Below are 27,977 nucleotides of genomic sequence, written 5' to 3'. Positions count from 1 at the left end.
CAGTTTCCTCAGTTGGTGTGTTTCTCCTCTTTGTCAGGATGAAGGTGTGCGTCCTCCTGATGTGTGTGTGTTGTCTCTGTTGGAGGACGGAGGCCCAGTCCAGATCGTAAGTCAACTCCTTCTCCTTCATCTTACTATTATTATTATTATTATTATTATTATTATTATTATTATTATTATCTTGGCAGACCAGTAAAGTTGGTGCGTCAGTTACAGACACTGTTGAACTAAAGGTAACTGTATTTCTAGCTGTACTTGTGGTGCAGTTCGTGTTTTTTTGACAGTCAGATGAATGTAGAAAACGTAGAGTATGTTCCCATGCTGACGGGTTAGCACACATATGTTCTCCTTCTCTGTACGAAACACAGATCCACATTAACCAAACCTCTGTTAGTCCTTAGTGCAGAGCTGTGAACGGACCGTGTGAGGGAAAGGACACCTCATAAGCTGAGCAAAACAAGCATATATATTTATATATCTATACATATAGATATGTAAATATTCTGTATGGATATAGAGAGAAAGCATCGTGTAACCTCAGTGGACGTGCTAACAGAGCTGTTACATTCACCTCAGCAAAAAGTCACGTCAACGCTCTGAAGTCAGTAAAACATCAAAAATACTAAATGTTATACTTTTACTTTGCTATAGTAATTTATAGTGTTTCTCTTCATGAAAACACACAATTAAAATAATTATGAAATAAAATATTGTATATTTATGAATTAAAATAAATCTCTTCATTAGTAGTTTTAATGTTGTGTTATTAACTTAGAGTTACTGTTAGGAAGTTAAACATCATAATTCATCTCTAATATCTATTTATATTAATGTGAAAATGTGCTGCCAAAGTTACTAGCTCTCCTCCTGTTAGCGGTGCTGCCAACATTACTAGCTCTCCTCCTGTTAGCGGTGCTGCTAACGTTACTAGCTCTCCTCCTCTTAGCCGTTAGCGGTGCTGCCAACGTTACTAGCTCTCCTCCTGTTAGCGGTGCTGCTACCGTTACTAGCTCTCCTCCTGTTAGCCGTTAGCGGTGCTGCTACCGTTACTAGCTCTCCTCCTGTTGGCGGTGCTGCTACCGTTACTAGCTCTCCTCCTGTTAGCCGTTAGCGGTGCTGCTAACGTTACTACCTCTCCTCCTGTTAGACGTTAGCGGTGCTGCTAACGTTACTAGCTCTCCTCCTGTTAGCGGTGCTGCTATCGTTACTAGCTCTCCTCCTGTTAGCGGTGCTGCTACCGTTACTAGCTCTCCTCCTGTTAGCGGTGCTGCTACCGTTACTAGCTCTCCTCCTGTTAGCGGTGCTGCTAACGTTACTAGCTCTCCTCCTGTTAGCCATTAGCGGTGCTGCTACCGTTACTAGCTCTCCTGTTGATTTAAACACAGGTTGGTTGTTTACAGTTTAACATTATCAGAGTTCAGAGACCAGAGAAGCATAAATGAAGTCCTGATCTCATATTTTACTGAATATTGGAGGATAACAATCGTTAGTAAAACTTTATTTAAACTGTGATGGTTAACGGTAAACTGTGGAATTCATCCATGAGGGGGATCAGTACGGATCCCGGATCCACAGCGGTCCGCTACACCACTAGTCCTCACTGTTTGAGGAGTAAAGGTGTGTCCTCCTCCCTCAGGTATCTGATCACGGCTCCTCTCTCTCTGCGTCTCGACGCCATGGAGACGGTTCTGCTGCAGCTGTTTGGTTTCACAGAAGAGGTGACGGTCTACGTGTACTTGAAGACCTCCATGGCTCCGGATCACAAGGTTCTGGCTCAGGAAGTCGTGACTCTCAACGCCCTGAACCAACACCAGGCCGTCGCCACAGTCCAGGTGAGACACACACACACTCACGCACACACACACACACACACACACACACACACACACACACACACACACAACACACACACACACACTAACGCACACACAGGTGAGTTATCAGGACTCAGCTGAGGAGGCGTGTTTTGATCCTGAGGTCTCTTCCTGTCCCTCCAGCTGCACCCGGGTCAGCTGGATAAGAGTGTGAGTCATGTGATCCTGCACGTCCAATCACCGGAGATCAACCAGCACCTGTCTGTGGCCATCAGCCGCACCAACGGCTTCCTGTTCATCCAGACGGACAAACCGCTGTACACCCCCCACCAGAGCAGTGAGCGTTTAGAACTACACTCATCATCACAGATCCTCAGTGTCCCACAATGCATCAGCACCAGTCACCGTTTGATCTCATATATAATTAAACTTATATGTGTGTGTGTGTGTGTGTGTGTGTGTGTGTGTGTGTGTGTGTGTCCAGTCAAAGTGAGGGCGTTCTCCCTGAACCAGGAGTTGAGACCGGCCAATCGCAGCGTCTTCCTGACCTTTAAGGTTTGTGTAATGAAGCGCAGCATCATGTTGATTTCCCTCAAAGTGATCTCAGATCAGTGATCTTGCCCCCCCCCACACACACACAGGACCCGGATCACACCACAGTGGACATTGTGGAAATGATCGATGTGAACAATGGAATCCCATCGATGCAAAACCCGTTCAAGATCCCCATCAAACCAAAGTAAGACCTTTAGAACCAAACGTTCTACAAGTTATTTACATTCTGTTTCCAGGTTGTTTATTATGGTATTAATGTTATTAATGTGATTCCAGGCTGTTTATAATGTTATTAATGTGATTCCAGGCTGTTTATAATGTATACTGTTATTAATGTGATTCCAGGCTGTTTATAATGTTATTAATGTGATTCCAGGCTGTTTATAATGTATACTGTTGTTAATGTGATTCCAGGCTGTTTATGATGTTATTAATGTGATTCCAGGGTGTTTATGATGTTATTAATGTGATTCCAGGCTGTTTATAATGTTATTAATGTGATTCCAGGCTGTTTATAATGTTACTAATGTGATTCCAGGCTTTTTATAATGTTATTAATGTGATTCCAGGTTGTTTATAATGTTATTAATGTAATTCCAGGCTGTTTGTAATGTTATTAATATGATTCCAGGCTGTTTATAATGTTATTAATGTGATTCCAGGTTGTATATAATGTTATTAATGTAATTCCAGGCTGTTTGTAATGTTATTAATGTGATTCAAAGCTGTTTATAATGTTATTAATGTGATTCTAGGCTGTTTATGATGTTATTAATGTGATTCCAGGTTGTTTATAATGTTATTAATGTGATTCCAGGCTGTTTATAATGTTATTAATGTGATTCCAGGCTGTTTATAATGTTATTAATGTGATTCCAGGCTGTTTATAATGTTATTAATGTGATTCCAGGCTGTTTATGATGTTATTAATGTGATTCCAGGCTGTTTATAATGTTATTAATGTGATTCCAGGCTGTTTATAATGTTATTAATGTGATTCCAGGCTGTTTATAATGTTATTAATGTAATTCCAGGCTGTTTGTAATGTTATTAATGTGATTCAAAGCTGTTTATAATGTTATTAATGTGATTCTAGGCTGTTTATGATGTTATTAATGTGATTCCAGGCTGTTTATAATGTTATGAATGTGATTCCAGGTTGTTTATAATGTTATTAATGTGATTCCAGGCTGTTTATAATGTATACTGTTATTAATGTGATTCCAGACTGTTTATAATGTTATTAATGTGATTCCAGGCTGTTTATGATGTTATTAATGTGATTCCAGGCTGTTTGTAATGTTATTAATGTGATTCCAGGTTGTTTATAATGTTATTAATGTGATTCCAGGTTGTTTGTAATGTTATTAATGTGATTCCAGGTTGTTTATAATGTTATTAATGTGATTCCAGGTTGTTTGTAATGTCATTAATGTGATTCCAGGCTGTTTATAATGTCATTAATGTGATTCCAGGCTGTTTATAATGTTATTAATGTGATTCCAAGCTGTTTGTGATGTTATTAATGTGATTCCAGGCTGTTTGTAATGTTATTAATGTGATTCAAAGCTGTTTATAATGTTATTAATGTGATTCCAGGCTGTTTATAATGTCATTAATGTGATTCCAGGCTGTTTATAATGTTATTAATGTGATTCCAAGCTGTTTGTGATGTTATTAATGTGATTCCAGGCTGTTTGTAATGTTATTAATGTGATTCAAAGCTGTTTATAATGTTATTAATGTGATTCCAGGCTGTTTATAATGTATACTGTTATTAATGTGATTCCAGGTTGTATATAATGTTATTAATGTGATTCAAAGCTGTTTATAATGTTATTAATGTAATTCAAAGCTGTTTATAATGTTATTGATGTGATTCCAGGTTGTATATAATGTTATTAATTTGATTCCAGGTTGTTTATAATGTTATTAATGTGATTCCAGGTTGTTTATAATGTTATTAATGTGATTCCAGGCTGTTTATAATGATATGAATGTGATTCCAGGTTGTTTATAATGTTATTAATGTGATTGCAGGCTGTTTGTAATGTTATTAATGTGATTCCAGGTTTGGGATTTGGACCATTGAAGCCTCTTATTCTGACGATTTCACCACAACAGCGAAAACCGACTTTGAAGTTAAAGAATACGGTAATAACATCTTAATCAGATATGATTACAACCAGACCGGTGGTATAAAGATCAGCATAAATAAAGAGTAAAATAACTGTTCCGTGTCAGTTCTTCCCAGTTTCTACATCAACGTGGAACCAGATGCTAACTACGTTAGCTACGGAAGCTTCAACCGTTTCAACTTCAAGGTGTCAGCCAGGTGAAGAAACATCTTACGTCATGTTCAGATAAGCAGAACTCAAACGGTTTCCGTGTGTAAATGAGGTTAACGTTGTTTCAGGTATGTCCACGGGGCTCCGGTGGCTGAGGGGGAGGTGTTTCTGCGTTACGGCTACGTTAGTGGGAAGAGTCCTCCGGTCATCATCCCCAGCTCCTTCCAAAAACAGATAGTAAGAGACATGAACACAGATGGAGACAATTCAATTCAATTCAATTCAGTTTATTTTGTATAGCCCAGAATCACAAATTACAAATTTGCCTCAGAGGGCTTTACAATCTGTGCACATGTTACATCCTCTGTCCTTCCCTCACATCGGCACAGGAAAAACTCCCCTAAAAAACCCCTTTAACAGGGAGAAAAAAGGAAGAAACCTCTGGGAGAACGACAGAGGAGGGATCCTTCTCCAGGATGGACAGAATGCAATAGATGTCATGTGTACAGAATGAGCAGCATAACAGAGATACAACACATTCAATGTATATGACATAAATGATTCATATAATAAGACTACTTATGATAACAGCAGAAATTAGTATTAGTAATGTGACTAATAATAATAATGGAAGTAGCAGTGGGTGTCAGTCGGCTCACAGCAGGAGGCACGACTACGGTCCAGGTACCACAACGATTCATGGAAACCTGCAGAGCGAGAAAGCAAAAAGGGCTTCAGGGTGGAAGTAAAGCTAAAATGCTTAATGGTACAGGTAATAGTAATAGTAATGTGACTAGTAATAATAATGGTGGTAGCAGTCGGTGTCAGCAGGGCCGTAGCAGGATGCACGTCCACGGTCCAGGTACAGCCACGATTTATAGAAGCCTGCGAAGCGAGAAAGCACAAAGACTCCAGGGTACAAGCAAGTCAATAAGCGTAATAGTACAGGCAATAATAATAGTAATGTGACTAATAATGATAGTGGTAGTAGTAGTGGGTGTCAGCAGGGCCTCAGCAGGAGGCACGATGACAGTCCAAATATCAAAATCAGTAATGTGCATAAATAGGAGATTAATACATAAAGATGGAGGGAGAGAAGAGGAGAGAGGAGCTCAGTGTATCCTAGGTAGTCCCCCGGCTGTCTAGGCATATAGCAGCATATCTAGGGGCTGGACCAAGGCGAACCTGAACCAGCCCTAACTATAAACCTGAACCAGCCCTAACTATAAGCGCTATCAAAAAGGAAGGTCTTAAACCTGCTCTTAAAACTCTTAAAAGTGGTGAGTGTGTCTGCCCCCCGGACTGAAACTGGAACAATGTTAACAATGCTAATATATAAAGTACACATCACTGAAGTTCACTTGAAAATATATATTTTCATTGTTTTCAATAAAATGCCTAAGTTTCAGGGCAGTTCATACACTTTTTTGATAGCTTAGTTTTAGGAATAAAATCCTGTTTTTACCTTTTTCATTGCCAACATTTCCAATTTTCTCACCTTTGAAAGTTACTGTTTCTCACAGCAGTCACAGTAAAAGTGAGAAAGGAAGAGTTGATAAGAATGTTATGTTCATCTAGGTTCTATTTTTAGAATAATTCTTTTTCATAATGATAATCTTGCCTGAGGAAAACTCTAAAGACACGACTCAAAAAAACTCTAAAGACACGACCAAAAACAACATAAACTATAGTATTGGACACTTTCTGATTCATGATGCTACAGAAAGATTTCAGTCAGTGTTTAAAAATAAATATATTGAACTTTAAAACCCAGCCTGGGTTATGTGTTGACAGAAATATACTTCATATAATTACTACTTATCCACTTATCATAAACAGCACAGATCCAGTTTTACCGTTCTGTGTGCTTCAGTTGTCGTCGACAGGTGAAGTGGACGTGACTGTAAACATGGAGAAGGTCCTGTCAAAACACGATGGACCAAAAGACCTCAACAGTCTGGTGGGGAAGTACCTGTACATCGCTGTCTTGCTGCAGGAGGAAACAGGTACACACACTTAACCTCAAACCAAGTCCTAAACCTGAGATTAAGTTACTGATAAATGACACTGAAAAAGTCTAAACCTGACATTTAAAGTCTTAAACCTGACATTTAAAGTCTGAAACCTGATATTTAAAGTTTTTAACTTGACTTTTAATGAGTTTAAACATGACATTTTAAGTCCCAAACATTTGTAGTCTGAAACAAAGCCTGATAATTACAGATCAAAACCTCTTAAACCGTCTTAAACCTGACACTTAAAATCTTAAACCTGACATTTAAACCCTTAAACCAGACATTTAAACTCTTAAACCATACATTCAAACCCTTAAACCAGACATTTAAAGTCTAAAACCTAAGATTTAAAGTCTTAAACCTGACATTTGGAACCCTTAAACCAGACATTTAATGTCTAAAATCTGAGTTTTAAAGTCTTAAACCATACATTTAAACTCCTAAACCATACATTCAAACCCTTAAACCAGACATTAATTCCCCCCCTCCCTGTCTCTCAGGTGGGATCACTCAGGAGGCGGAGTTTGCTGCAGTGAAGTTTGTCAAATCACCTTACAGACTGAGCCTGGTGTCCACGCCCCCCTTCATCAAACCTGGACTTCCTTATAACATCCAGGTGAGTCCTACCGTCATACTCAGACCTGTTTCACCTGCTTCACCTGTTTCACCTGCTTCACCTGCTTCAACTGTTTTACCTGTTGAAACTGTTTCACCTGCTTCACCTGTTAAGACTTTCACCTGCTTCACCTGCTTCACCTGTTTCACCTGTTAAACTGTTTAACGTGCTTCACCTGCTTCAACTGTTTTACCTGTTGAAACTGTTTCAGCTGTTTCACCTGTTTCACCTGCTTTACCTGCTTCTAGATAGCTGTCTCACGTTTCATGCTAAGAAGAAAGAGCTTTAATTCTGTGATTTTGTGGTTTCTCTGCAGGTGCTGGTGAAGGATCACCTGGACAAACCGGTGAACCGGGTTCCGGTGCGCCTGGTGGAGCGACAACTGTTCAAAAGTGGGATGGACAGCGAGGTTCTCCCCTGTCCCACCAACGCCAACACCCGATCAGACGGGCTCGCTGGCTTCATCTGCAACACACCCAGTGAAGGAGTCAGAGCAGTGCTGAAGGTGAGGAGGAGGAGGAGGAAGGGGAGGAGGAAGAGGAGGAGGATTTGGTGTTTTATTGGTGTTTCTGCTCCCGTCTCATTCATTATTGTTTTTGTTATTGTTGTTTACCTGTTTATTTTTACATGTTTACTGTAGTTGTACTTGTTTCCTCGTCCTCTTCCTGTTTACTTCTTGTTGTTTGTGTGTGTTGTAAAATGTTTACTTCTTGTTTACCTGTTTTTACTTGTTAACATGTTGTTAACATGTTGTTAACATGTTGTTAACTTGTGTTGTTGTTGTTGTTTACTTGTCTTCTTCCGGTTGTTGACATAGTTTGAGACGGCGGACCCGGCCCTCCCATTGGCCAGTCAGGCCAGTCTGACCCTGGAGGCCTTGACCTATAACTCTCCTAACCAGCGTTACCTGTACATCGACCCCCGCAGCCCGGCCGGGGCCTGATGGTGGGACGGCCCGCCGGCATCCAGGTGTACTGCACCGCGCCCTCCTACGTGCCCATCAGAGCGCTCAGCTACCTGGTGAGGAAACACAGCTGATGATGACGCCGTCGGTGTTTGTCCCGTTGCCATGGTTACTTATCCCTGTGGCATGCGTCCCCTCAGGTGCTCTCTAAAGGGAAGGTGGTGGATTACGGCAATCAGAAGTTCGTCTCCAGCGGCGATCACAAACAGAGTCTGAGATTTGATGTGACGACCGCCATGGTCCCGTCCATCAGGCTGCTGGTCTACTACATCCTGTACGGGGAGGGGACCAACGAGCTGGTGGCCGACTCCGTCTGGCTGGACGTCAGAGACAAGTGTGTCAACGGACTCCAGGTACAACAGACAGACTCACACTGAGCTGTTTTATTTCACTGTTGAGAGCCATTTTTGCCAAATAACAAAACGTTTCAGGTCCTGAATCAGGACAGTTCTGCTGAGTATCACCATCCAGCATCTGCGTCTCCCAGAGCATGGACACTTGTGGCGGGAAAAAAGTCTGAAACCTAAGAATAAATGATCTTACATAAAAACACTAAAACACTAAAATCTGACATTTAGTGTTAAACCTGAGATTTAAAGTCTTAAATCTGAGATTTATAGTCTTAAACCTGAGATTTAAAATCTTAAACCTGACATTTAGAGTCTTAAACCTGAGATTTAAACTGTTAAACCTGAGATTTATAGTCTTAAACCTGTGATTTAAAATCTTAAACCTGACATTTAGAGTCTTAAACCTGATATTTAAACTGTTAAACCTGACATTTAGAGTCTTAAACCTGACATTTAAATTTTAAACCTAACATTTAGAGTCTTAAACCTGACATTTAAAGTGTGTAACCTGCCAATTTAAGTCTTAAAATAACATCGGGTTAGGGTTAGGGTTAGGGGTAGAATGTTCAGAATTTAACGATGTAAGCAGTTTTAAAGTTACAAAGAAATATTAAAGCTGCAAGCAGCGATGATCGGGCCCTCGCACTGCGTGCGCGTCGGAGGCGGAGGCGGCGAATGCCTGCGACAATCGGACACCGCGTCCAATAGTTAGATGTATTTTTCTTGTGTGGAGTGCGTGACGCTCAAAATTATGTTCAGCAAAAATTCCAACACTACCTGTATCCACGATAAAGCGAAAGTGAACACAGAAAACGCATTTCGTATTTCCATAACAACTGTAGACCACGGTTTAAATGTCATGTAAATCGGATGCTGTTTGTCACATGAGATACGATAAAATAAGATAATCCTTTTTTCCTCCTGTCCATCAGGGTTGATAGCTTAACCATCATCCTCCTGTTTCCCACCACTTCCACTGTCTCTAGTGTACACCACAGGACTGAGCTGGCCTTCTTAACCAGTTTGTTAAGTCTCTTTGTGTCGACTGTCGCGATGCTGCTGCTCCAGCAGACCACTCCATAGAAGATGGCCGATGCCACCACAGAGTTTAAAAAGGTCCTCAGGAGTGCTCCCTGCACTCCAAAAAACATCAGTCTCCTCTGCAGATAGAGTCTGCTCTGACCCTTTTTGTAAAATGCATTTGTGTAGGAGAATGCGTCGCCACGTTTACGGTTTTCCGTGAAACACTATTTAGTTAACTTTTAATTAGTAAGGTCATTAGATTGTACTGACCAAATTTGAATTGGATCTGAAGTCCCCCAGGAGGAGTTCATTAAAGTTCAGTGCCTGGAAATGGCAAAAAATACACAAGAAATTCATACAAAAATCTCCAAAGATCTAGGTAAAACGTACTGCGAGGGCTGCTTCGTCAAAGTTTTGTAGGGGACGCTATCGAGCCGACTTGCCACTCTGATGCATTAAAATCATATCAGCCAACTACATTTAGGACTTGTAATGTGTGTGCCAAGTGTGGTTGTGTTTCAAGCATTTTTAGACCTTTAAAAACACCTTAGTTTTCATGGCGAACAATGCGTCGCCACGGTAACGGCGTTCCGGGAAACAACAAACTTTTGAAAACTTTTAATCACTAAGGTCTTCAGATTGTACTGACTGAATTTGAAGTGGATCTGATGAAATCCCTAGGAGGAGTTCGTTAAAGTGTAGCGCCTGTAAATGGCCAAAAAAGTGATGAAAATGCACACAAAAATCAAAATGGCTGACTTCCGGTTTGGTTTGGAGCATGGTCTCAAGAGGCTTTTTTTTAAGTCCACATGAGATACATATGCCTAGCAAATTTCATCCATCTCGGTCAAACGTAGCGCTGGGGCAGCTTATTTGAAAATTTGTAGGGGGCGCTGTCGAGGCAATTTCAAATGGCAAAGCACGAATCTGATACGAAATATTTATTTACATCACTTATTACACGTGTGAGAAGATCCATGAGTTTATGAGCATCCCAAGCCACAGAAAAAGCAACTTCCATTTTCATGGAGAACAAAGCATTGCCACGGCAACGGGGTTCAACGAAATCCAACAATATTCAGGATGATGCATCAACAAGGTCTTAAGGCTTTCCTTACCAAATTTGAAGTTGATCTGGTTCACTGGCTAGGAGTAGTACATCAAAGTATAAAGCTTGTCATTTCCTTTTGCCAGTAGGTGGCGCTATGCTTTTGTGAATTTTTTTGCATTGGAATCTGTTCAGCCCTGAACCAGCATCATGCACAAGAGATTTTGGCTAGATTGGACTATGTACCTTGGAGTTACAACAACTTCCTTTTTCATGGCGACAGGCACGAAGTTGCCACAAAATGGTCGCCACACCACGTCAACGCTTGAAAATGCGAGAAATGCCTTAAAATGCAGCAAATAGAAAAAGTGATTGTAATTTAAGGGTATGTAGCTGGACACCTTGAGGACATACGCTGCAAATCCCGTGGTTATAGGTCAAATGGTATTTATGTTATGTGTATTGATGTAGGAAGCCACGCCCCCTATCAAGTTCATTGGTCCATATATTCTAAACGAAATGAGATATCAGCAAGCTTTTGATAACTTTTGATGACATTGATCCAATAATGATCCTCAGTGAATTTGGTGGAAATCGGACTCAGCGTTCAGGAGGAATTCGCAAAAATGTGTTTTTCAGATAATTCAAAATGGCGGAAGATTTCGGTAGGCGGAGCTTAGGGTCCCAAGAGGATTATTTGTAGAACTCGGTGCATATGTGTGTGAAATTTCAAGTCAATTGGACTTACGGTGTCCGAATGTAAAACAAATTAAAAGTTGGTTTTCTAGGGGGCGCTAGCGAGCCATTTTGTCATATCTAAATGGGAGACCTTGAAAATATCAAATTTTACACCAGTCCTTATATGCATGTCAAGTTGGCTGACACTTTGAGCATGATAAAGCCCTCAAAAAGGCAATTCATTTGCAGAATAATAAGAAACACTACAGTTTCAATAGGGCCTTCGCGGCCCGACGTTGTCGGTGCTCGGGCCCTAATAATATAATTCAAGACAAACCTTGTAAATACTAAATAATCTTAATTAATTGTCTTTTATTCTCACAAAATAATCAAGAAGTAACTGATAAGAGTTCTAGTATTGATAAATGATTCCCACCCCTACCTACAGGGGGATGTACGTGTTGTATGTAATCGTACTTTAGTTATAATCTCACAGTTTCTGTGTTTACACCTTCCATTCATAAAGACATCATTTCTACTAGTACACTGTGTAAAAGGTTTTGTATTGAATGTTTGTTTGTGTCAGACTGATCTGTCGTATCGCAGTCAAGTCTACAAACCGAAGGAAAACATCCGGCTGGACATCCGGACCAATCAGGACGGTCTGGTGGCTCTGTCTGCTGTCGACTCCGCCCTCTACACACTGCGACCCAACTACAGGGACCCCGTTACCATGGTAACACAGAAAACATCCCATTACCCCTGCGAGGACATTTTGTCTACAGTATAGTGTGTTGATGTGAAGTGCTATGAAACGGCAGTAACAGGAAGTACGGTGTCCTGCAGGTTCTGCGTCACCTGGAGGACAGTGACCAGGGCTGCGGTGGAGGGGGGGGCAGAGACAGCGCAGACGTCTTCCGATTGGCCGGCCTCACCTTCATCACCAACGCCAACGCCCACCCGTCAACCACCAGTACGCCAATCAATCAATCAATCAATCAATCAATCAATCAATCAATCAATCAATCAATCAATCAATCAATCAATCAATCAATCAATGACGAACGACAGTCTTTGTTTTCAAAGTGGTTGGATTAACAAATGTGTGTGTGTGTGTGTGTGTGTGTGTGTGTGTGTGTGTGTGTGTGTGTGTGGTTGTGTGTGTGTGTGTGTGTGTGTGTGTGTGTGTGTGTGTGTGTGTGTGTGTGTGTGTGTGGTTGTGTGTGTGTGTGTGTGTGAGTGTGTGTGGTGTGTGTGTGTGTGTTTGGGTGTGGGGTGTGTGTGTGTGTGTGTGTGGGGTGTGTGTGTGTGTGGTTGTGTGGTTGTGTGTGGTTGTGTGTGGTTGTGTGTGTGTGTGTGTGTGTGTGTGTGTGTGTGTGTGTGTGTGTGTGTGTGTGTGTGTGTGTGTGTGTGTGGTGTGTGTGTGTGTGTGTGTGTGTGTGTGTGTGTGTGTGTGTGTGTGTGTGTGTGTGTGTGTGTGTGGTGTGTGTGTGTGTGTGTGTGTGTGTGTGTGTGTGTGTGTGTGTGTGTGTGTGAGCAGTTGAGGCGTGCACAGCAGCCGTGCGTCCAAAGCGAGCTCTGACTGAAGAGGAGAAGAAAACCAAAGGTGAGACTCCACCTGTCACTCATTTCTTTGGAGGTCAAGTTCATACACTTGTCCAAGTTTACAAGGTTACAAGATTTCAAGTATTCAAATATTTAGGTTTGCAAGTTTGCGAGTGTAGTAGTTTGTAATTTTACAATTGTACATGTTAACAAGTTTACACGGTTACAAGTGTATGAGTGTACAAGTGTTCAAATATTCATATATTATATTTAAGTATTTAAGTTTACAAGGTTGCAAATTTGCAAGTTTACAAGTTTAAACGTTAAGTGTACAAGTTTACAAGTTTAAACGTTAAGTGTACAAGTTTACAAGTTTACAACTCTTGATTCTACAAGTTTACACGTTTACAAGTTTAAATGACAGTAATATGTCTCAATAATGTTTTTATTAATAATCTTAAACTAAGGGTATTAATGAGCAAGAAAAAAAAACATGAACCAATGTCACATCAACACAATGTTTGTTGTGAAAATGTAAATATTTACATTTTCATACGTCGTCCTCCAATAATATTGTTTTTATTGATCCCTAATGTTGTGTTTGAAAATGAAGCCGTCATAGCTGTCTATGTTTCATGCAGAGTTAGAAGGTTACATCATCGTTCTCTGAGCGTATACTTCATGCCCTTCACTGGACTCAAGATGTCTTTACATCAGCAGCAGTGATGCTAGATAACAGTGAGTCTGTCCGTCTGTCCAGTGAAGAGCTACGGTCGAGTGAAGACCTGCTGTGAGGAGGGCATGAGGTACATCCCAAAGAGCGTGACCTGCCTTCAGTTCGCCATTCAGCGCTTCAATAAATACCCTCTCTGCAGACAGGCCTTCAGGGAGTGCTGCGAGTTCATCCAGCATAACCTGGACCAGGGCCAGGACATCATCCTGGGACGCCATGGTCAGTCCAAAACACCACCACTCTGTTTTTCTTTATGGACCTTTTATTGTGGAGGGACATCAGAGATAATGATGACCTGCAGAACTTCCTGCATAATCTCTCTCTGTGTGTGTGTGTGTGTGTGTGTGTGTGTGTGTGTGTGTGTGTGTGTGTGTGTGTGGTGTGTGTGCAGCGATGGGTTCAGACTTCGACGTGGCCCCTTCTCTGGTCCGGAGCTACTTTCCAGAGAGCTGGATGTGGGAGGTGCAGCCTGTCAGGTGACACAAATCAAACACACCGACAAATCTGTTTTTTTGGACCAGGCATCAAACTCGGTGTTTTCTGCTCAGTCAGCTGTAGAGCCTCATGAACCTGCATTTATGAGTTCTGATCAAACTGAAGGAGAAGAGGTCGCTGCATGCCCTTCATGGTGTTCAGTACTGAGCGTCTTTGTGTCTGTAGGTCCGGCAAGCTGCCGGTCACCAGGCCTCTACCAGACTCTCTCACCACCTGGGAGATCAAGGCCGTCGGCATGTTCCAGAACGGTGAGTTATCCTTCATGTTCAACACCTTTACCTCCCCTCCTCCACACATCTATTTTACATGTCCTTCCTTCATTCATCCCCTCTTTGCACCTGTTTCTCTGCATCCTTTTCTTCTGCAGGTTTCTCAAGTATTTATTCGGTCCTGATTAAACTGTTTGATGAACGCTGATTCTGATTGTTTTTGGATCTGAGCCCATTATTTCCATGAAAATTTAGCATTTTATAGTGGAGACACGTAGACGTGGCAGACTAAAGTAATCTGGATTGCGACGAGGATGGGATTCGAACCCACGCGTGCAGAGCACAATGGATTAGCAGTCCATCGCCTTAACCACTCGGCCACCTCGTCCTCCTTTGGATGTCCTTTACAGCAGCAATCCTAACCATGTCACCTTCCAGAGGATTCACTGAAGGATAACTAGGCGGCTCTACACAACGGTCTTCTGATGAGGAGATGTGTGTGTGTGTGTGTGTGTGTGTGTGTGTGTGTGTGTGTGTGTGTGTGTGTGTGTGTGTGTGTGTGTGTGTGTGTGTGTGTGTGGTGTGTCTCTACAGGTGTGTGTGTTGCGGAGCCGGTTCAGGTGTCGGTCAGTCTTCCTCTCAGTGTGGACGTCCCGCTGCCTTATCAGTTGGTGAGAGGAGAACAGGTGGAGCTGAAGGGCTCCGTCTACAACCAGCAGCCCGACGACGTCAAGGTAACACCACCAGTCTACTACATGTCCCATGATCCTCTGCTGCAGGGAGCTGTAGTGTAGTGGACTAATAGCTCCTCCTCCACTTTACTTCCTCCACCTTGTCTCCTCCTCCTCCTTGTCTCCTCCTCCTCCTCCGTCTCCTCCTCCTCCACCTTGTCTCCTCCTCCTCCTTGTCTCCTCCTCCTCCTCCTCAGTACTGTGTGACGCTGATGGCCGGCCCGGCGGTGTGTCTGCAGCAGTCCCAGCCGGTTGCTGGGAGGGCGGGGTTTCACTCCACCTCCTGCAACTGGAGCCAGCTGTTGGGGGGGCGGGTGGCGCAGGTGAGCTTCATCCTGCTGGGTCTGCAGCCTGGAGAACACATCCTGACCTTCCACCTGAGGACCCAACAGGGACATGAAGACGTCCTGGAGAAGAAGCTGAAAGTGGTGGTACGAACCAAACGGAGGAGGTTTCATAGAGAAGGTCATGTGGAAAACCTCCGTAAAGATATTAGTTTATTTAAAACAAGAACAGATTTAATACGACTGACCTGGTTAGAGCTCCATCATCTCAGGTATCCGGAGGGTTACTGTTGATTATTAGACAACAGATGAATCAAGGAAATGTTCACACAGAGAGTGTAAAGGAACAAAAGCATAAATGCACTCCAGTAGGACAGAGCCTTCATCCACCAGCAGAGCTACGAGTGAGAGAGTGTTGAGTCATCTTTGATTTGTGTTCATTCCAAAGTACATTTAATGTGTGTGAGAGAAACAGAGCAAAACCTGCAGCCTCGTAAATAACTAAAACTTGTTTTTTGACTATTTGAGTTTAAAGAGGAAGAGGAGGTAAGTTGGGACGGAAAGCACGCCTGTATAGACGTAAATCATTTAGTTTGGATGGACCCTAATATTTGAAACTTATATTTTTCCTTGTTGACAAAGGTAACTATCTACTCACGTTTTACACTGTAGCATTAGCCAGGTAAAGAAACGTTAAGGTGATCATCGGTCAGGTGACCTTTCACCGGTTCAGGGTCACCATGACGACTCAGAAACATCAGGTTTGCCTAAACATACCTGAAACAGGAGTTGAACGTTCATTGGTTATATTATTGGTTGTGTGTGTTTCCAGCCTGAAGGAGTGAAGAAGGAGGAGTTCTCTGGAGGCCGACTGGACCCTCAGGGACTCTACGGTAAACTGACCTCTGATCAGCTGCTGCTCTCTGACCGGAGATCAGTGACCTCACTCTGCTCTGTGCTGCTGCAGGTTCAGAGAAGAGGACGGTGGTGCTGAAGAACAAACCGCCGCCCAACGTCGTCCCGAACACGGTGGTGGAGAGGATGCTGACCATCAACGGTGAGACGGGGAGAGACACAGTGATTTAACCAGGAGACGACTTCTCTCTTGATTTATTCCCTCAGTAAACATTGTAAACATGAGTTTATGGTCTTATTAAAATAGATAGAATGAATGAAAAAAAATATATATATTAAAAGGTATAAATTATATATTTAATAGAAATAATGTATTGTAATCTGAAAGAATTATATAAAGAATTATACGGCACTAACACTCACTAGTTTCAAGTCTTCTTCAATACAGCATGATGTTCATTTAGTAAATGATGCTCCATTTAGAGTCAAACAGACCATAAAGCAGGGGATGCTTTAGGGCGGGGCTACACACTGATTGACAGGTCCACACCATGGCGTTGTCCGTGTTTTCATCTTACAATTCAACCCTTTAGTGTGTTTTCACTTCCTGAAAGTTCATTGTAACATTTTGGTCCTAAAAGCGTCTCGTTCAGCGTTGGGTTGTACTTAGCTCCTCCCTTTGCTGTTCCTGCTGGCTGAAAAAAAACTAAAACCAAGATGGCCGAAATGCTGAACTATAGGCTTCCAAACCGTATTCCATAGACCAATGAGTGACATCACGTTGACTCCGCCCCCCTCAGATATTCAGTCTGTAACTAAAGCAGAACCCTTCTGTCTGAGAGCAGCCTCTGTCTCCCCCGGTGGTGTCTCAGTGTAACTACATGTTCTCTGTGTTGATGTACCAGGTGAGATTCTTGGTGACGTCCTGTCGGTGATGACCAGCCCCGAAGGCCTCCGACAGCTCATCAACCTGCCGGCCGGGTCGTTGGAGGAGGTGCTGGGCAGCCTCCTCCCGATGGCTCAGGTGTACCAGTACCTGGAGACCACTGGACGCTGGGACATACTGGGAGAAGACATCCAGAGGAAGTCAGCCGACGTGAGAAGGAAGATCAGAGAGGGTGAGGAGACGCTGAGGGAGGCCTGAGGAGGCTCACTGCCTGTTTATTTACTCTGTGTGTGTGTGTGTGTGTGTGTGTGTGTGTGTGTGTGTGTGTGTGTGTGTGTGTGTGTGTGTGCAGCTCTGGTCAGCATCAGTTCATTCAAAGGGGGAGACTCCAGCTACAGCATGTGGATGAAGAGAGAACCCAGCACCTGGTGAGAACACACACACACACACACACCCTTATATATATATATATATAAATATATTTATATATATATATAAATATTATATAAATATGTATATGTATAACAGTAAAAGGTATATGTATGTATACATAAATAAAATTATATATACATATTTAACATTTTTCCACTTATTACTGCTATTTAAACTCTCTCTCCTGTCTCCCTGTCTCTCTCTCTGTCTCTCTGTCTCTCTCTCTCTCTGTCTCTCTGTCTCTCTCTCTCTATGTCTGTCTGTCTCTCCTCTCTCTCTCTCCCTGTCTCTCTCTCTCCTGTCTCCCTGTCTCTCTCCCTGTCTCTCTCTGTCTCCCTGTCTCCCTGTCTCTCTGTCTCTCTCTGTCTCCTGTCTCTCTCCCTGTCTCTCTCTCTCCCTGTCTCCCTGTCTCACTCTCTCCCTGTCTCTCTCTGTCTCTCTCTGTCTCTCCCTCTCTCTCTGTCTCTGTCTGTCTCTCTCCTGTCTCCTCTGTCTCTCTCCCTGTCTCTCTGTCTCTCTCCCTGTCTCTCTCTCTCTCTGTCTCTCTCTCTCCCTGTCTCTCTCTGTCTGTCTCTCTCTCCCTGTCTCTCTCTGTCTCTCTCTCTGTCTGTCTCTCTCCCTGTCTCTCTCTGTCTCTCTCTCTGTCTCTCTCTCTCCCTGTCTCTCTCTGTCTCCCTGTCTGTCCCTCAGGCTGACGGCCCTGGTGGTGAAGAGCCTGTCTGTGGCGGACTCGGCGGTCTCTCTGGGCCATCAGTCTCTGTTTAACTCTGTGTCCTGGTTGATCCGTAACGCTCAGCAGCCGGACGGATCCTTCAGGGACCAGTCCTCCTTCAGACCCAACAAGATCATGGTGAGAACCCTCCTCTTCCTCCTCCTCCTCTTCATCCTCCTCTTCTTCATCCTCCTCCTCTTCGTCACTGTTTATGAGTCACCCTGCGTTCTGATTGGCTGCAGTCTGCAGGGACGTCTGCTGTCGACCGATCGGTGTATCTGACCTCCTTCGTGCTGATCGCGTTACACAAAGCCACGAGCATCAAAGACCCCATCCTGCAGCTCCAGGTGAGACACCTTCATCCTCCTCTTCATCATCCTCCTCCTCATCCTCCTCTTCTTCATCCTCCTCTTCTTCATCCTCATCCTCCTCTACATCCTCCTCTTCTTCATCCTCCTCCTCATCCTCCTCTCCTCTTCATCATCCTTCTCCTCCTCTTCATCTCTTAAATCTTCTTTTCTCTCTCAGTTCCAGGATGTCAGCATGCAGTCTGCAGTAAACTACATTTCCCAGCATGCCCCGGCTCTGAAGAGCGTGTACGTGCGTGCGGTGGCGCTGTACGCTCTGACCCTTCGTGACCCCGACTGCATGGCGGTCTCCGAGCTGATCGGCAGTCTGGAGAAACTGGCTCGAGACAAAGGTGCGTTTGTTTTCGTCTGATTTTAATTTGGTGAAACTTTCAGTCAGAGAACGTCTTTATTTAAAGAGATGAAGAGTTAATCGTTTTAGGAAGTTTTATTAATGTATTTATACAAGTTAGTACTTAGTTAGGTAGAAAGAATATGAAGACAGTTAAAGAGACGAGAGAGAGAAACTACACTAAACCTGAAAATCACTTTGAACGTTTCTTAATAAAAGAAGAGTTGAGTTAAAGTGTTTTTGTTTCTATAAATGTTTTTATATCTACGTACGGAGCTGCCATGTTTCTACAGGAGCCCAGAGAGGACAAACTTCATTCTGGCTCTATAGAGAGACATTCATGTTTTCATAGTTTGTCTCATTTCAGTTGTTTGTAGTTTTCAACGTCACCACTAGGTGTCACCGGATCAAACACACTGTCCCGTTTGCAGTAAAATACTATTAAAATAAGAGATGTTAAATTGATAAATTATCTAAAGCTGAGCTTACTCTATTTATTTATATTTATTTATATCTATTTATTTATATTAATTTATATTTATTTATATTTATTTATATATATATGTATTTATTATTTACTTTCTTTGTATCAGTTTTAGCAATTTGAGTTTGTTGTTGTTTTTTTTAAAAATATATTTTGGTTCATATTATATTACCAATTATTGTGTGTGTGTGTGTGTGTGTGTGCGTGTGTGCAGGTCACCCCGCTGTCCTCAGGTACTGGCAGGAGTCCAGCGTGACAGCTGATTGGCTGAAACCGGAACAATCCAGCGGTCTGACGGTGGAGACGACGGCGTACGTCCTGCTGGCTGTTCTGCTCAAGGTGATGAGACTTCCTGTTGATCCTGTTGAGGAGCATGCTGGGTAGTGGAGTAGCCTCCTAGCTTGTTAGCTTAGCGTCCATCTCTCCTGTGTGTGGTGGCGTTTGGTTCCAGCAGGTTGGTCATCAACTGGTTTATGTTTTCATGTCGGCCGCCGTAGTTCTATATATATATATATATATATATATATATATATATATATATATATATATATATATATATATAAAGGTGTGAGTAAAGAGACATCCAGATGATCTCACTGAAACACCTGACAGATGTAAACAGAAACTAAAGAAACACTTCATATATTTATATTTGTCACTTTAATGTCATCAATAATATCAATCATATTGATTATTGGTCGTGTTGTTTTGTGTTAAAGGGGAGACTCCCCTACGCCAACCCCATCCTGTCCTGGCTGACCCAGGATCAGCACTACGGAGAGGGTTTCTACTCCATGCAGGTACACACACAATCCTATACTTCTGTCTTTGTGAGGACCCTCGTTAACATAAAGGATTAAGGGGCCCCTAACACAAACCTTAACCAAGACCCCTAAAGGCCCGACCCTAGACCTGAACCCGGTCTGAACCCTCAAACAGGCCTTTGAAGACGTTAGAACCGACAACATGTCCTCAGTCTGTGGTTTATAACTTGTGGTCCTCATTATGTAGTAAGAACAAGAACACACACACAGATGTTTGTTTATTCTGATCTGTTGGTTGACCTTTGACCTCCAACCCGTCTGTCTGTCTGTCTCTCTCTCTGCTTCGCTTTCTACCTGTCTGTCTCGTTCTCTCTACCTGTCTCTCTCTCTACCTGTCTGTCTCTCTCTCTACCTGTCTCTCTCTCTACCTGTCTGTCTCGTTCTCTCTACCTGTATGTCTCTCTCTACCTGTCTCTCTCTCTCTCTACCTGTATGTCTCTCTCTACCTGTCTGTTTCTCTCTCTCTACCTGTCTGTCTCGTTCTCTCTTCCTGTCTGTCTCTCTACCTATCTCTCTCTCTACCTGTCTCTCTCTCTCTACCTGTCTCTCTCTCTACCTGTCTGTCTCATTCTCTCTTCCTGTCTGTCTCTCTACCTGTTTGTCCGTGTCTCTATCTGTCTCTCTCTCTCTCTACCTGTCTCTCTCTCTTCCTGTCTGTCTCGTTCTCTCTACCTGTCTGTCTCTCTCTCTACCTGTCTGTCTCTCTCTCTACCTGTCTCTCTCTCTCTACCTGTCTCTCTCTCTCTACCTGTCTGTCTCTCTCTCTACCTGTCTGTCTGTCTCTCTCTCTACCTGTCTCTCTCTCTCTACCTGTCTCTCTCTCTCTACCTGTCTGTCTCTCTCTACCTGTCTGTCTCTCAGGACACAGTCTTGACTCTGGAGGCGGTGACGGAGTACAGCAGAATCGTCCCTCGGGCCGTCCTCAGTCAGGACATCAACGTCCGCTACAGCAGGAAGGGAGCGCTGGGACGAGTCCAGCTGAGCCAGAGCCGACCTGTGGCCACGCCCATCCATGTGAGAGCGAGACAGGTGCAGGAGAGGGAGACGGGTCTGGTGCTGCTCTGCTGTGGTTAATAACCTGTCTGTGTTTCTTTTGTGTCCAAGGTGACGAAGGATGATGACATCACCGTGTCCACAGGTTATGGGAGGGGCGTGTCCAACGTGAAGGTGGGCGTGGTCTAAAGCAGAGATTCCCGTCTTGTAAATATCCCAGAATGCACCTTACCTGTCCCTCTGTGTCTCCAGATGAGGATGGTTTACTATGAGACCGTCTCTCCTGCTCCCAACTGTAACTTTGACCTCACCATAGAAGTGAAGGGCCCCGACACCTCCAGCGGTAATATTCAACTCAACTTTATTGTCATTACGCTTGTGTACAATGACACACCGTCTCCCATAGCAACCTGCTAAAACTATCATTATTCAGAAGAACACAACTGTTGTGTTAGAGATGATGCAGCTAGTATCTGTCTGTCCATCTGTCTACCTGTTTATCTGTCTACCTGTCTGTCTATCTGTCTACCTGTTTATCTGTCTACCTGTCTGTCCATCTGTCTACCTGTCTGTCTATCTGTCTACCTGTTTATCTGTCTGCCTGTCTGTCCATCTGTCTACCTGTCTGTCTACCTGTCCATCTGTCTACCTGTTTATCTGTCTGTCTGTCTACCTGTCTGTCCATCTGTCTACCTGTTTATCTGTCTACCTGTCTGTCTGTCTGTCTGTCTGTCTGTCTGTCTGCTCCCAGAGTGACGTTCTTCTTCTCCTCCTCAGATCCTGCTCTCAGTGCTCCTCACCTGGTTGCCTGTGCAAAGTGAGAAAATGAATTATTATTAATTATTAAACTTCTTTTACTTTATGTGAATATTAACATTCATGGTTTAGTCACTTTATTTTGATGTCTGTGTCCTCAGAGTTTTCCTGAATGTGTCACATAAACATAAAGACATCATGACTCAGATTAATAAAAGCATTATGTTGTTAATTAATAATAATTCTTATAAAATAATTCTAATATCAGATGAGTCTATTAAAGATGTATTTCATATAAGACATGGAACCTCCAGGTGTGATGAGGTTTGAATGTTGTGTTTCAGGTACAAACCTCCTCCTAACGAGGTGTTCACAGAGTCCAGTCTGACGGTGATGAAGATCCAGCTGCCCACAGGTGTGGAGGGTTACCTGGAGGACCTGAGACAGGTGAGAGCCTCTGAAGAGATCTGATCACATGATGGTCACAGAGGAAAAACACTCTCAATGTTCTTCAGTGAATAAATGTTAAAAGCTGAAAACATGATGAGGATGTAACCTTCCTCACGTTCACACCTAAAGCTAACACAACTCTTCTTCTTCTTCTTCTTCTTCTTCTTCTTCTTCTTCTTCTTCTTCTTCTTCTTCTTCTTCTTCTTCTTCTTTTTCTTCTTCTTCCTCTTCTTCTTCTTCTTCTTCTTCTTCTTCTTCTCCTTCTTTTTCTTCTTCTTCTTCTTCTTCTTCTTCTTCTTCTTCTTCTTCTTCTTCTTCTTCTTCTTCTTCTTCTTCTTCTTCTTCTTCTGTGGTGCTTTAAGGTCATTGACCAGCTGTCACACTGACATCACCATGGAAACAAGCTTTTGTTTTAATGGAGTCTTTCTTCAGGTGTAACTGAATCGTTGTTTTACAGTTCAGGGACTCAGAGGAGCCGATAATCTCTCACTACGAACTACAAGGAAACACTGTGATCATCCAGATGGACTCTGTGAGTAACAACACAAACACAATGAAAACACAACAACAAACAACAACAACAAACACAGAAAACACAATGACAAACAACAACAACAACAACAACAAACACAACAACACAAACACAATGACAACACAACAACAACACAAACACAATGACAACACAACAACAACACAAACACAATGACAACACAACAACAACAACACAAACACAATGACAACACAACAACAACAAACACAGAAAACACAATGACAACACAACAACAACAACAAACACAACAAACACAACAACAACACAAACACAATGACAACACAACAACACAAACAAAACACAATGACAACACAACAACAACACAAACAAAACACAATGACAACACAACAACAACACAAACACAATGAAAACACAATGACAACACAACAACAACAAACACAACAAACACAACAACAAACACAACAACAAACACAACAACAACAAACACAACAACAAAAAACAACAACAACAAACACAACAACAAACACAATGACAACAACAACAAACACAACAACAAACACAATGACAACAACAACAAACACAACAACAAACACAACAACAAACACAACAACAAACAAACACAACAACAAACACAACAACAAACACAATGACAACAACAACAACAAACACAACAACAAACACAATGACAACAACAAACAACAACAACAAACACAACAAACAACAAACACAATGACAACAACAAACACAACAAGCACAACAACAAACAACAACAAACACAATGACAACAACAAACACAACAAGCACAACAACAAACACAACAACAAACACAACAACACAAACACTCAGACAGGTTTTCTTAAACATTTTATTTACTTATCAGTGCTACAAATCCTTAAATAAGAAATATAAAGTAGGCCGTTAGAAAACTGTAACGTCTTAGATATGAAAACACACAAAGGACGTACAGAAGTTTAAATATAGATGTTAATATATATTATAAGAAGTATAATATAAACACAGAAGCAGGAGTCGTATGTTCAGGTTCTAAAAGTGATCTTTTTTTCTAACCAAATGTTTTAATCTCTTTTTGTACAGAAAGACATAAAATTACATTTTAATTTCTCATCATAACTCCAGGTTATAATAGATAGAAAACAGAACACTGGATGTTTTAAAGAAACATGAAGATCCTCAGCTTGTCAGGTTGTGAATCATTAACTCAATAATAATAAACTTAAACTATAGATCTTTATTCTAATATCTCACTAAAAGATAAAGGTTCAGGTTCTCAGGCTTCAGTGAGCAGAAACTCTCTTTGGTGGTGCGTTCAAGGACGCTCCGACATCAGAGAGTTGACTGTCATCTACCAATTAGTGATCAGAGAAAGCTCGTCTAAACATTGATGGATTCATATAAAGTGATTTTAGTCCAGCAGAAGGTTTTTATTGTCATGCTTCTGTTTGGTTCCCAGGTTCCCTCAGACATCTTCCTGTGCGTTGGTTTTCGGATCAGGACCGGGTTCAGGGTGGGCGGAGCCAGCAAGTCGCTGTTCAGCGTCTATGAGCCTCAGGACAAAGGTGAGTCAGGACCTGCTGTGCATCCTGGGATTTGTAGGCTTTGTTAAGTCTGTTTGTAGTTCTGCAGTCTTCAGAGACAAACAGGAAACATAAGAAGTGTTGGAGTTCAAGATTAAAATCAAAGTGAGTTACAGTTTTCATTTACTAAATCAGGGTTCTCACTCAAATGTGACTGAGATAATAATCTATCTCAATCACATGACCTCATTTGTCAGGGTGTGTTTAGCCTAGCTTAGCACAAAGACTGGAAGCAGGGGGAAACTGTTAGCCTAGCTCTGAGTAAAGAACAACTACTGATATTTAACATTAAATGATCTGAAACATCAGAAACTTGCTCTGGAGAATCTTTTTAATATTCTGGATTGTTCCTCTAAATGTGACCAAATGATGCGTATTTTGTCCTGCAGGCGGTGAATGCACCACACAGTTCTCCTACCAGCAGCAGAAGCTGCAGCGCCTCTGTGTGGATGAACAGTGTCAGTGTATGACAGGTAGCTCCTGCCTTGTGATTGGCTGAGATCAGCTGTGTGACAGCTTATGTTCTATGTTTTTAGTTGTACCAACACATTAAATATGTTGTTGTTGTTGTTGTAGCTGCGTGTGCTGCCTTCAGGGGAAACATGGATGTGAAGCTGACGCTGGCCAAACGTATTGAAGAGACCTGCAGGCCGCACATCAAATATGGTGAGAACGAGATTAATGAGAGTTCACATGAACACAGTTCTGATGCTGAGCAGCAGGAAGGAAAAGATCATCGACTGAATATGAGACGTGCACGTAGTCGTCATGACGACATCCATCGGTTTGTGGACTGATGTTTTAAAGTCTAAAGAGTTCTGCCTTTTGTCCGTCGCCAACTTGTATTTTTGGGCACGTACATCCTGGTTTTTTGGCCGTCTCCATCCTGTTTTTTTGGCCGTCTCCATCCTGTTTTTCATGAAGTGAAAACACTGTGAAAGGGTTAAAGTTCCCAGACCGGCAAAACACTCTGGTAGACGCTATCAGTCAGTGTGTAGCCCATTGTAAACTCATGTTTACAATGTTTACTGAGGGATAAATCAAGAGAGAAGTAGAGTCATTTTCTCATAGACTTCTATCAGGAAGAGAAACCGATCAGTTTTGTTTTAGAGTGAAGAATCTCTGTCATATCTTTTGCATTTAGAATCACTTATTAGAAGTTTGTCATCGTCCGTTTGTCTCCCTGCAGCCTACAAGGTGACGGTGACCTCTTCAGCAGCAGAAGGAGACTTTATGACCCACACAGCCACCGTAGTTGAAGTCCTGAAGAACACAGATAAAGGTGAAATAACTCAGAACTCCGTCATCCTGTGATGTGTTCAGACTGGAACCAGAGACACCTTGATGAACAGGACAGTATCGGTTCCTAATGCCTCACTCTGATTGGTCAGAAATGAGGACGTGTGCCATCATGTGACACCGTTACCTGGATACGATTCATCACATCGTTTACTTTGTGTTGAGTCACATCTCTCTTTGTTTTGCAGAGTTGGAAGCGGTGAGTTCAGGGACAGAGGTGGAGCTGGTAAAAAAGGCCACCTGCAGCTATGTTGATATCCAGAACAACAAGCAGTACCTGGTGATGGGATCCAGGGGGTCAGAGGTCACGCTGAGCAGGGGCTTCAAGTCAGTGTCTCTCTACCACTCTCTCACCTGAACTTCTTCTTCTTCTTCTTCTTCTTCTTCTTCTTCTTCTTCTTCTTCTTCTTCTTCTTCTTCTCCTTTTCCTTTTTCTTCTTCTTCTCCTTTTCCTTCTTTTTCTTCTCCTTTTCCTTCTTTTTCTTCTCCTTTTCCTTCTTCTTCTCCTTCTTCTCCTCCTTCTCCTTTTCCTTCTTCTTCTTCTCCTCCTTCTCCTTTTCCTTTTTCTTCTTCTTCTTCTTCTCCTTCTCCTTTTCCTTCTTCTTCTTCTCCTTCTTTTTCTTCTTTTCCTTCTTCTTCTTCTTCTTCTTTTTCTTCTTCTCCTTTTCCTTTTTCTTCTTCTTCTTCTTCTCCTTCTTCTCCTTTTCCTTCTTCTTCTTCTTCTCCTCCTCCTTCTTCTTCTTCTTCTTCTTCTCCTTCTTTTTCTTCTTTTTCTTTTTCTTCTTCTTCTTCTTCTTCTCCTTCTTTTTCTTCTTTTTCTTCTCCTTTTCCTTCTTCTTCTTCTTCTCCTTTTCCTTCTTCTTCTTCTCCTTCTTCTCCTTGTCCTTCTTCTACTTCTTCTTCTTCTTGTCCTCCTTCTCTTCTTCTTCTTCTTCTTCTTCTTCTTCTTCTTCTTCTTCTTCTTCTTCTTCTTCTTCTTCTCCTTCTTCTTCTCCTGACTCTGACCTTCTGGCTTTTGTCCTGCAGGTATCGTCTTCCTGTGGACTCGGAGGCGCTGGTGGAGCTGTGGATAGACTGTAGTTCTCCCGAGTGTGAGGACTACATTACCCAGCGGGCGGACTTTGGTCTGGACCTGCAGTTATTCGGCTGCCCCGATGCATTATAACTCAGGAGACCAGATTAACACTTTATTGTAATACTGAGGAGAAGAATGTTCTCCATCAGGATGTTTTATGAGCTCACAGTTTTAAATGTAAACGGATCTGAATTCTTCTTTTTACAAATTGTGTTGTCAAGTCATACTTTATCAATAAAAGTTAAATAAAATAACTATGTTTCACTGATATATATATATATATATATATACACATATATATATAAATTTACATATACAGTATTTGTTTCACTGGGTCATCATATCTCTGGTTTCAGAAACGTTCTGCTGCTTCATGACGTTTCCTAAAGAGAACTGAGAGGAACATTCAGAGCTGCTTTAGTGTATTTAAACTTCTACTCTAGTACTCTTTAGTACTTGTACTTTTATCTGAAAGCTGTAGTTATTTTGCAGATAAGATCTTAAACATGATCAACATATAAAATATGATTCTTTGCTGTAGATCAGTGGCTACATGTGAATGCACCAGTAATAATAATACTACATTAATATATATAATACTTATGTTAGTGAAGTTTATTTATATACTTTCTACATCACACATCACTAAGACCTGCAATGAAAAGCAGAAACCCTTCGTACACTTTAATTCAGGACTTTTACCCTGAAATGAGAGTATTTTTACTTTGTGGTATTGCTACTTTTACTGGAGTAAATATCTGAGTACTTCTTTCACCACTGCGTGTACTTCACTGACACGTGGTCACTCATAATTACTTTGACTACTTTTAACTGATTTTACTGAAGGGACATTTTAAATGCAGTACTTTTACTCTAAGAGAGTATTTCCACAGTGTGGTGGTAGTACCTGTACTGTAACAAAGTATTTTCACACTGTGGTATTAGTACTTTTACATTAAAAGTATTTTCACACTGTGGTATTAGTACTTTTACATTAAAAGTATTTTCACACTGTGGTATTAGTACTTTTACATCAACAGAGTATTTTCACACTGTGG

At 42.0% G+C, this 27,977-nt stretch overlaps 1 protein-coding gene and 1 non-coding gene across 2 annotated transcripts; one reads left to right on the top strand and one right to left on the bottom strand.

The window, feature by feature from the left end:
- Positions 1-27,173, top strand: c5 (complement component 5). Its single transcript, XM_054611822.1, is given in 43 exon segments — positions 1-106; positions 1,637-1,832; positions 1,998-2,151; positions 2,299-2,369; positions 2,456-2,553; positions 4,441-4,523; positions 4,614-4,704; positions 4,786-4,894; positions 6,531-6,663; positions 7,173-7,288; positions 7,605-7,793; positions 8,106-8,211; positions 8,214-8,308; positions 8,393-8,605; positions 11,938-12,087; positions 12,198-12,324; positions 12,892-12,957; positions 13,657-13,848; positions 14,021-14,105; positions 14,290-14,372; positions 14,928-15,067; positions 15,262-15,495; positions 16,181-16,241; positions 16,316-16,405; positions 17,109-17,321; positions 17,442-17,517; positions 18,212-18,371; positions 18,476-18,580; positions 18,762-18,933; positions 19,631-19,755; positions 20,136-20,216; positions 21,102-21,254; positions 21,345-21,407; positions 21,486-21,576; positions 22,011-22,050; positions 22,334-22,436; positions 22,897-22,971; positions 24,422-24,527; positions 24,935-25,018; positions 25,122-25,211; positions 25,735-25,827; positions 26,033-26,171; positions 26,871-27,173. Coding segments are annotated over 43 exon segments (5,058 nt in total). The 5' UTR covers positions 1-38; the 3' UTR covers positions 27,010-27,173.
- Positions 14,640-14,721, bottom strand: trnas-gcu (transfer RNA serine (anticodon GCU)). The gene has a single exon. It is a non-coding gene; the product is annotated as a tRNA-Ser (tRNA).
- Positions 27,174-27,977: the final 804 nt, after the last annotated feature.

Source organism: Anoplopoma fimbria, chromosome 13 (assembly GCF_027596085.1).
Source record: "Anoplopoma fimbria isolate UVic2021 breed Golden Eagle Sablefish chromosome 13, Afim_UVic_2022, whole genome shotgun sequence".
Taxonomy (NCBI): Eukaryota; Metazoa; Chordata; class Actinopteri; order Perciformes; family Anoplopomatidae; genus Anoplopoma; species Anoplopoma fimbria.
Note: the sequence above shows the minus strand (reverse complement) of the source record. Positions and strands in the feature narration are given on the sequence as shown.